The sequence below is a fragment of the Meles meles genome, chromosome 13 (genome assembly GCF_922984935.1).
Source record: "Meles meles chromosome 13, mMelMel3.1 paternal haplotype, whole genome shotgun sequence".
NCBI lineage: Eukaryota > Metazoa > Chordata > Mammalia > Carnivora > Mustelidae > Meles > Meles meles.
The window spans coordinates 47,299,355-47,310,366 of NC_060078.1; the positions used below are offsets into that span (position 1 = coordinate 47,299,355).

Genomic DNA, 11,012 nt, shown 5'->3' on the forward strand with positions numbered 1-11,012 from the left:
ACGGAACGTGCCTAGCATATCACCTAACACATACGTTCTGTAACCGGCTATAAATGTTGACCACTGTCGGTATTTATCATTAACACTTGCCACACGGGGCAGAAGTCCCCCGTTTACCTGGCAGTCAGGTGAGAGAAAGCAAGTTACACCACACCTCTCTTGCACCCCAGAGGTGGTGGTGTGGATACCCAGAAAGGGACGGTCCTCATCCCAGCCGCCACACAGGCACCAGGCACAGGCCAGGGGACAAGGATCCTCAGGTCCCGCCCCTACCCGCGCTGGCCCCGCCCCCCACGTGGCCACACCCGCTCCCAAGAGCCCGCCCAGCAGTTGCCTAGCAGTGTGTGTTGCGTCTCAGCGGCAGCCTGCGGCCTCCCATGCCGAAGGACGCGGTGGTCATCATTCGCTATGGGCCGTACAGTGCAGTCGGCCTGTCTGTGGAGTACCGCACCTTCCGCCTGGAGGGCCTGCAAGGTGGGCAGCTGAGAGCCAGAGGCCACCCAACTGCATGTGTACAGGTGCACCGCGGCCTCTGAACATCGGTGCAGGCTGTGCCCTCTGCCTATTCCTCCTCCCTTCCTCAGACCCAGACCAAGCGCCATAACCTCCGGAAAGTCTTCGCACTGGGGACCAGGCAGTTCACACAAGTTATTTGGATAGGAGGGATTACATACAGCAATCCCTGCTTTACACATTGGGAAACTGAAGATCAGGAATGTTAATTGACTTGGCCAAGGTCATATGGCTGGAAAATGGTGGAGAGGCTATGCCTTCAGCATTCAATCGTGCGACAAACCTTTCCTGAGCACCTGGTGTGTGCTGGACACTCTTCCAGGTACCGGGGTCACACTGGTGAACAAAGATAGATGTCCTTAAAGTGACCTTCTCATGGTTGACTGCTAGTTGACCGTTGAGCCCCAGCCTCCAACAGAGGAACATAAGCATAGCAGGACCCACCACTCATCATAATTGGAGGAGAAGAGGGGATCTGGAAAGGTTTATTCGCTAAATTTTACTTGAGTTGAGCTTTAAAGAGTAAGGAGAAAATAACCAGGTAAGGAGAAGAAAGAGTGTGCCGGACAGAGGAGCTGCAGAGGCTGGCAGCATGGGCAGATGATGCATTTGTTGAACTGTTGGGGGATGAGGCTGGAGAGGCAGACAGGCGCAGATCTGTGTGCAAGCTGCAGGAGGGAGTTGAAACTGTGGCTGCCCAGATCAGAGGGGGCCAAGAATGGAAGCAGAGAGACAAGTCAAGAGGCTTTGGGGTGGTCCAGGGAGAGATGAGAGTAGTTTGGACCAGGACGGTCACTTTAAGGTCTGAGTCATGGACTTGGGGATAACATACAGAATGAGAAAATAGTCCAAGACTGAGCCTTCAGTGATTTAAAATCCTCTATAATGTCCCAACAAAACCTCCTCGCCAGCTTTATCTCTCAGGCTTCGTGAGGTTCATTGTCTGTCTCGACAGTCTTTTGCCCGGACAGCCACGCATTTTTCATTTGCCCGCGGGTTGCGCATGCCTTTTTCACCCAAGTTTTGCATTAGGTAAAACAGAGACAAGGGCTTTGTGCCTGTCCCTGAAGTAGACCCCAGACAGGTGGCAGAGAAAAACACAGGAATTTGCAAACAAGGTGTGCTCTGCTCCCTTTAGACACAGGAACCAGGACCTACACGGGGGACAGGGGCTTCTGGGGAGTAGGTGGGGACAAGGGCAAGTTAAGAGGCCACAAAGCTTTCTTACCACTTTCAAGTTGCCTTTGTCTTGACTCAGCCTTTACTCTTTTGCCAACTTTGACTATTTTCCAGAGTTCTGACAAAGTGGGTTCTCACAGTTTCTGGTGGTTTGTTAACTTCTCTGTGGAGGAATGGGAGTTTGGAGTGCCTGCTCTGCCATTTTGCTGCTGTCTACAGATCCTTTTTAATTACATTTCTTGCTGCTGCCATAATCAGCATGACTGATCAGTTACTTACTAAGAATTATATTAAAGGGGAATGCATACATAAGCCCTTGTTATAATGTACAATTTACAAGTATTGAGGCTGGGGGGGCTTCCCATATAGTTGGCACACAAATCCCATTGACTCGACTGGTCACCTCTGGTCACTTATCTCCTACTTGCATTTTGGCACTGCTTGCTGATAGAGCAGATATTAAACACAAGGACTCTGAAGTCCAACCAATCTCATTTTGAATTTGTCTCCACCATTTAGCAGCTGTGTGGCCAATGTCAAGATAAGTTATTTTACCTTTCTGAACCTCAGTTTACCCATTGATAAAATGGGAGCAGATCGCTACCTCACTAATGTGAGATTCCAATGGAAAAATGCACACAGTCGTGAATACCATTCCTGCATTCCTGCACATAGTAAATGCTCAACAAGCATTAGTTCTTATTACTACAGAGCAGGGAGATTACCAGGACGGGGAGGAGGGCGCAGCTTGGGACATGCTGGGGAGCAGCAAGCCACTGGGTCAGGCTAGAGGATGTTACGCAATGAGAGAGGCAGGCCAGTTTTACCCTTGACCTTGACCACAGGAGCAGCACAATTTCCTGGGTTAAGAATGATGAGATTAAGGATGTGGCTTAAGAGGCCAGTTCCTGAAAGAAGAGATTTAGGGAGAGGAAGTGAGAGAAGACAAATTCTTAAGAAAAATTAAGAGATTAGAAATTAAGTTCTGGGGGCGCCTGGGTGGCTCAGTGGATTAAGCCGCTGCCTTCGGCTCAGGTCATGATCTCAGGGTCCTGGGATCGAGCCCCGCATTCGGCTCTCTGCTCCGCAGGGAGCCTGCTTCCTCCTCTCTCTCTGCCTGCCTCTCTGCCTACTTGTGATCTCTCTCTCTGTCAAATAAATAAATAAATAAATCTAAAAAAAAAAAAAAAAGAAATTAAGTTCTGAAGTTCAGGGGAAAGACAAAAAAGACTATTTGACTACTAAAGATGACTTGAGCCAGAAGTAGTTGTGGCTTTTTTTTTTTAAGATTTTATTTGTTCGTTTATTTATTTATTTGGCAGAGAGAGAGCGCGCACGAGCGCACAAGCTGGAGGAGTGGGAGAAGGAGAAGCAGGCTCTACCACACAGGGAGCCTGACACGGGGCTCCATCCCAGGACCTCGGATCACAACCCAACCCAAAGGCTCAGCCAAATGAGCCACCCAGGTGCCCCAGTAGTTGTGACTGTAAATAACATCCCTCTGCTAATGGCTCCCAAACTTCTCTCTCCAATCAGGCCCTCCCATTGTCGTTGGGATGGTCAGTAGTCATCTCCCGAATGATACGTGCAAAGTCTCTAAACTGGCCTCTTTATACCCAGACCCACCCCAGTCCCTCCTGCATTCTCCATATTTCAATGCACTCGGCTCCCTTCTTTCAGTTACTCAGGCCAAAAGTTCGCAGGCATCTTTCTTTTTTTTTTTCTTTCTTTTAAATATTTAAAGTAAATTTAGTTAACATATAGTGTATTACTATTTTCAGAGGTCAGGGATTCATCAGCTGCGTATAACACCCAGCGCTCATCACATGTGCCCTCCTTAATGCCCGTCACCCAGTTACCCCATCCCTCTACCTCCCTCCCCTCCAGCAACCCTGTTTGTTTCCTACAGTTAAGAGTCTTACGGTTTGCCTTCCTGTTTTTTTTAAATTTTTAAATATTTTTATTTATTTATTTGACAGAGAGAGAGGTCAACAAGTAGGCAGAGAGGCAGGCAGAGAGAGAGGGAGAAACAGGCTCCCCACTGAGCAGAGAGCCTAATTCGGGGCTCGATCCCAGGACCCTGAGATCATGACCTGAGCCGAAGGCAGAGGCTTAAACCACTGAGCCACCCAGGTGCCCCACCTTCCTGTTTTTATCTTATTTTATCCTTGCCTATTTTATCCTTTCCTTCCCCTATGTTTATCTGTTTTGTTTTTTTAAATTCCATGTATGAGTGAAATCATACGGTGTTTGTCTTTTCTGACTGACTTATTTTGCTTAGCATAACACCCTCTAGTTCCAGCCATGTCATTGCAAATGGCAAGAGTTCATTTTCTTTAAAAGATTTTATATATTTATTTAACAGAGAGAGCAAGAGAGCACAAGCGGGGTTGGGGGGCAGGGAGCTGCAGAGGGAGAGGGAGAAACAGGCTCCCCACTGAGCAGGGAGCCTGATGCAGAGGTCGATCCCATACCCCTGAGATCATGACCTGAGCTGAAACGAAGAGTCAAACACTCAACTGACTGAGCCACCCAGACGCCTCTGTGCCGGGTACATGTTAAGGGTTGATAAACATGAGGTAAAATAAACCTGAATGGAGGGGCGCCTGGGTGGCTCATTGGGTTAGGCCTCTGCCTTCTGCTCAGGTTATGATCTCAAGGTCCTGGGATCGAGCCTCACATGGGGATCTCTGCTCAGCAGGGAGCATGCTTCCTCCCCTGTCCCCACCTGCCTCTCTGCCTAATTGTGATCTCCTCTCTCTATAAAATAAATAAAATCTTTAAAAAAAAGAAAAACCTGAATGGAACTGAACACTGGACCCACAGGAAGTGAAACTTGGGGAGAAAGCAAGAAAAGACAGGACTGGCGGGTAGAAGGACCTTGGCAGTGGCCCCTCCAAGGGATGCAGAGATAGGAGAGAACCCAGAGGCAAAGGAGGCCAGTGAGGTGAGGATTTCAAGAAGAAAATGGCTAAGGAGCAACAAACTGTGATGTAGGAGTCATTTCTAGAAAAAGATGAATTCATGGTTGATGAAGGACATAGAAAAAAGTGTTCTCACAGACTTGCAACAAGAAGGTAAAATGGCACAGAAACTAGAGGGCAACTTGATTGTGTCTTAAAATTTAACCATGTACTGTAGAACCCAGTTCTTCTATTGTATTGTATTCTATTATATATATATATACATAAATACATTTACATATATATACATGTATATACGTTATACATTTTTACATATATGTATATATATATACGCACACACGTACATGTACACAGAGGCATGCCCAGGAATGTTTTCTGCAGTGTTCTTGCTGATAGTGAAGATTTGAGAACAACCAGACAAAGGACTGGCTTGAGGAGATTGTAGTCTATCCATCCCATGAAGTGTGGTGCAGCCAATCCGTGTATATCGATAGGGCTGGATAACCACGACACAGCAGTGAGGGAATAACATGTGTTCCTGAATTCCACCCACACTGTGATCCCATTTCCACTGAAAATGACAGAGTGGGGAGAGGGACGAATATGGGTGATTTAACAGTTTTGTCCCATAATTTCAAGGTTTTTAAAAAATTGTGGGCCTGCATTACATTTACAAGCTGACAAAATTTTAGAGTTTAAAATCATTTGGGTTATTATTTTTTTTAACCAGAAAAAGCATTTTATTTATTTATTTATTTAAGATGCTCTTTATTTTTGCAAGAGAGAGAGAACTAGCACGAGGTGGGCGGGTGGCAGAGGGAGAAGCAGACCCTTTGCTGAGGAGGGAGCCCGATGCGGGGCTTGATCCCAGGACCCCAAGATCATGACCTGAGCTGAAAGCAGATGCTTTACCAATAGAACCACCCAGGCACCCCAAAAAAGTATTTTAAAGAAGTAAGTAAGGAGATAAGTGAGAACGGCCATCTGCTAAGAGGGGCAGGGAGAACTGAGTGCTCCCGGGAGTGTGCTGATGGTTCCCCACCTCTGAGAGCACAGGGTCAAGAGAAGATGGGCTGAAGCCTCCATCTTCAGGAGGTAGGAAAGCAGGGAGAGATGAGGAAGCCAAGAGCACAAACAGCTCTTCCCACAGCAGGGGAGGGGAAGGAATATCTCAAGAAGATCAAGGGGAGAATTTTTATGGTTAAAGGAGAAGAACAGGGGCGCCTGGGTGGCTCAGTGGATTAAGCCGCTGCCTTCGGCTCAGGTCATGATCTCAGGGTCCTGGGATCGAGCCCCGCATTGGGCTCTCTGCTCTGCAGGGAGACTGCTTCCTCCTCTCTCTCTGCCTGCCTCTCTGCCTACTTGTGATCTCTCTCTCTGTCAAATAAATAAATAAAATCTTTAAAAAAAAAAAAAAAAGGAGAAGAACATTGCAAGCTACCCGCAGGTGGTTGATTTTTAAAGTTAGTTTGTGTATTCTGAATGATAATTCATATAATGCCAGCAGCCAACATTTCCTGAGGGCTGGTAACAAATGCCAGGGTGCTAACAGAAGCAAAACAGGAAGGGTCTGCTCCCCACCCCCCATCCCCCACTCCCTCCACCACTTTAGAGTCAATACTAACATCAGACCAAGCACAGGTCGTCCTCTGTAAAATCTGCATCTGAATTCTGTACATTTCTTTGAAAATCATAGCCCTTTAGCATGTCCTGAAGCCCTGCTGGCTTTGGAAATATGCCTGATCTTTCCTGCACTTACTTTCCTGTCTTAAGAAATCTGAACATTTTTGTTCATTCCTTATTACCCACAAATTCTAATAATTCAGCCAAGTGTCTCTACTGTGCCCTCAATATTGATGAAATTAAACTGTCTAATGCTTAACAAGTCCGAAGTAATTCCCCGACCATCGTTGCTCCTTGTCCATTGTCCCAAATGAAGTCTGCCAAATGACCTGCTGAAAGGAACGAAAAGGAATTGAAACCGACCCAGAAAGCTAGGATCCGCCCTTAATCAGCTAAGATGCTCTCTGTGCCATTCTCGCAGCCCTAGCTCCTCTCAAGCTGCACACAGTAGTGGTCATCAGCCTTGTAACTGTGCGGCGCGGAGGAGGGGGAGATGCCTGTCTGTTGGCTGTGACTTCCTAACTAGCTGTGTTTCAATCACTCCCAGATGGTGCACAATTCCGCCAGCGCTGAGAAGAGGGAGGCTTTTCTGTGTCCCTTCAGTTTACACAGATCCCCCTTGAAGAATGAGGTGCCACTTCAAAGAGGCAGGCGTTCTGCGGGTGGCCTTACAGCTTCTGGTTGATTTATGCTGGAGTTTAGCCACTGCCTTTGGAAAGACTTTGTTGCATGGAGTATATTTATCTGACCTTTCTTTGAATAGACAACCCCATAGCAGCTCATAGGAAAAAATGGGGCCTCCATGTAGCGAGGTGGCATTTGGGTGAACTGCGGGGATTCTGGTGCTTCTCCAAGTTTGATCCCTTAAGCCTGCGCTGACCACCCTGTAGCTGGGCTCAGCCCATCATGGACTGATGAGAAGGGGCAGGCATCCTGAGGGTGAATGTATGATGTGGAATCTGAGGTGGTTCATCGCTTTCATAAGAAGCAGACTTAGGTCGCTCGGTGCCCGAAAGAGTGATTGGAGGTACCCAGCACCATTACGCCAAGCTTGTTTATTTAACAAGCTGTTCTAACACTGGGCACCTGGTGGGCTTGGGAGGTGGGGAGATTATGGTCAGGGTCAGGTCTCCCTTGTGCTTTTAAAAGGCCCCGAGAGCCCACGCTTTTGTGAACCATATAGAAGGTGACGTGAAGGATGATATATTCTCTTCAGAAAATTTCTTCCTGTTGGGCTTCATGGCTCAGATGCCATTATTTGGCACCACTGACTTGCACAGGGTAGGTCATTTGGTGCATCCGATCCTGTCCCTTAGGAAACACTCTGCCATGAAAGAGTCCTGCTGTTCTCATAAAGCAAACCCCAAACCCAGAATCTCCATGAGACTCAGTCAGATGGGGCCCTGCCCTGTGAGAAGCGAAAGCACTGTGGTGGGCTGCTGGGTGCACACCTTCTCAGGGGCTCCTCCTGCAGAGCCCCTCCGCACTTCTACTGCAGTCACAGTGGGCAGCTCCCCCACAGAATCCGTGCCTCCTCCTCCAGAACCCCCAGGCCTTAGGGAGTGGATGTTGTTTGTAAGTAGGATAGAGGCAACACCTTGTCTCCAGAGATCGGGTAGGAATGGAGAAGCTGATGTGTTCCTGATTTCTTCCCATCAAGTTGAAGTCCATTTCCCAAGAGCATCTTCTGACAATGCAAAGCCAAGATCCTGGAGGCCAAATTGCCTCTGACCGACACCCTTACAGCTTTTTCCTCTAGGGCTGCACGTCCCCACTTCTGAGGGGGTGCTGCTGGGAGAGTGTCTGATCCCCAGCTCTAATGGCCATCCCAAACTGCACGGACCACTTCATTTAAACGAGTCATTGGTCCAAGCTGAGTGCCTTCCTCGAAAGACATTTAAGACAGGACACTGAAATAGGATACAATAACATAAATATGCCAGAGAAAAAGATGCTGGTGTTCTGTAGAAAGAGGCGTTAGCTGCTGCCGGGTCAATTAGGGCCACCACTTGGGGGCCTGAGGAGAGCGATCTTGTTAATGGAGATCCTCACTGAGTTACTCTCTGAAGTTCCTTTCCAGAAGTGAAATTAAAATCACGCAATTAAAATGTTCACAGTTGGGGTTGGATGTTCTTGAACTGATTGAAAGATGAAGAAGTGGACACGCCAACATTTGGAAACAGCAATTATCTCTGTAATTAAATGCAATTAACTGACGTAACTGTCTGCTTTTCTGCATGTAAGACAGATTGAGATTCTAAGATTTTAAAAAAAAATACTCTTCCTCTGATTCCTCTTCTCATCATAACCAAAATACTCTCCAACGTATGAAGCTGCCAAAGATGGCGGCTTAGCCCACTGACTCTACCATCAAGGTTATGGGATGAACATATTAGGAAAACTGAGGAGAGACGTGTTAGAGAAAACAGAACTCCGTGATGGTTAATGCACTTCCTTTCTCCTAAATGCATATATTCTTGGATTTCCACAATGGAGGTGAGACCTAAAACTGTTCCACAGCTGATCTCTAGGGAAGTGATAACCAGAACAGCTTTCAAAATTTAGCTCATTAACTTAAAAAATAAAAAGGGCATTTTGTTTCTTATTATTAAAGAAAATCTGGAAAATGCTGAAAGAATAAAGAGAAAGAGGTTTCACATACTATTACCAAAGATATATACCCACTGGGTATTTCTTTTCCTATTACATATACATATTTTAATTAATATTGAATATACATTTTCATAGATACTATATATATGTGTGTGTATGTATATACATATATATATCCTGATTGTTTACTTATGTCGCAAATATTTTTCTTGCTATTTAAAAAATTCATAAACATCTTTTGAAGTGTTTGAATAAAATCTCATCATAGGGACCTGCCATCATCTGCTTGACCATCCTCTTCTGATGAGGACCAGGTTATTCGAAGTATTTTCTATTGTAATACTGCAGAAAGGAACATCTTGCTACAAAAGTCTGCCTGAATTTCTTGTTTTTTCCTGAGAAAGCTTTCCCATATGTGCAATTTCCCAGGCCAGAGTTTAATTAATTCTGTCATTCTACATTTTCTTGAGGCTTTTGAGGCTTTTGACATGTACTGCCACTTTCCTCCAGAAAGGTGACCAGTTTATAATTCCACCCACAGGATAAGAAGTCACCTGATTCCCCACATCCCCTCCAACACTGAGTATCATCTCTATAAGAAAAGTTTAAAAACCCTTCCCAGAGACATCTCATATCTTCATGCACTCTATGTGTCTGGGGCAAATTGTGACTGACACCTGAACTGCTCAGGTCCCTGGCTGCACTTCTCAGCAAAGCTGAGGGCACACCTGGGCCAGCACCAGCTGGGTACCCACCAGCACAGCTGAGTTAAGCCAGGAGCAGCTGGAGAACAAGCCAGCTGCTGCCATCCATGAGGACAGTTGCATATCAGGTTAATCGAGAGCTTGTCCCCATGTCACACACACCCCTCTCCATCTTTTGCAGCTGTGTTGACCAGAGATGGACACACGGTCATCCTAGAGAAGATAGAAGACTGGAACGTGGTGGAACTCATGGTGAACGAAGAAATTGTCTTCCACTGTAACATCCAAGACTTGGAGTTTGGTAGGTCCTTCAGCGCTGTCCCCAGCCAGCACTTGGCCTTCTTGGAAGCATGCTCGATTTCAAGTGCAAGTGGCCAGTGGTTATGCCCAGATTCAAGCTGGGTTTTTTTCTGCGTCCTAAATTCTTACTCAAAACCCTGTGCTCTGTGTTACGTGTATGAGCACATGCTGAAGAACACAGAGTAAGCGCTCAACGCTCTGGGCTTCTTCCCAGAACCCTGGAAACAAAGGAGGGACAGAAAGAAAAATGAAATGTTAGCCCCAGATTTCAAATGGGAGTTTAGGGGTAAGAAGTTTTGAGTTTTTCTTTTTCTTTTCACGTTTTAAGAATGTGTGTTTTATTATGATTTGCCTCCAAAACAGTTTCTGTTCCATTTGACTCTTCTACCCAGGTTTGCTAAGTCCGTACTCCAGCCATGCCTGGCGTAATTAGTGAGGTTCTAGGGACCTTTTGGCCCTGGAGAGCTTCCCGCCGGGCAGGCTGGCTTCATGCATCCCACTCTCTGCTCAGAAATAAAAGCTTGTGCAATCCACTCATACTCTGTTAAAGGCTAGTTAACAATTGACGTGCCTGTGTACTTTGAGACGTGACCTCTAGTGGAAGCCGTGTCTTCTATGACATGACATCGTGTAGAAAACTGGCCAAAAGAAAATTGCATCTATTTCCCCAGGAGGTGATGGCATACTAGACCCTCTGTGTGAAGAGGCCAGGATAGCTGTCCTAAATGCCTACTGATCTCCTCGTCCGAACGGGCTCTGAAGTCAAGAGAACAGCAGCTACCTCTGGCCCTTCTATGCAGCAAAAAAGCAGCCCGAGCCTTTGAAGGCTCTCGCAATCCCAGGTAAAGCCAGCCTGTCCTTCAGCCTGCCCAGCACAGGGTCCCTCACTTGGCTGCAAGGAAGCAGGGCCCACAAAAATAATAAAACATCATTTGCAGCATCTTTCAGTCTCAACCCACAGGGAGAGCCCTCCAATATCAATCAGGTCCACGCTGAGCTGAAGGAAATAATAAAATGCAGCCTAATAACAAAACGCCATCCCATCCTAATAACACAGAGTTTGCCAGAAGCATCTAAGATTCCATTCTATAGTGAGTAAAGAGCTAGGAACAGGTGAAATTAAAGATTGGGCGGAAAGGGGAGCAGGGAGGGAGAA

General features: G+C 46.5%; 1 protein-coding gene across 1 annotated transcript; it reads left to right on the forward strand.

Annotated features, from left to right (window-relative positions):
* Window positions 1-377: 377 nt before the first annotated feature.
* C13H10orf53 (chromosome 13 C10orf53 homolog) lies at window positions 378-10,592 on the forward strand. Its single transcript, XM_046026426.1, has 3 exons — window positions 378-474; window positions 9,738-9,857; window positions 10,528-10,592. The coding sequence occupies exons 1-3, from the start codon at window positions 378-380 to the stop codon at window positions 10,590-10,592; spliced, it is 282 nt and encodes a 93-aa protein (XP_045882382.1).
* Window positions 10,593-11,012: the final 420 nt, after the last annotated feature.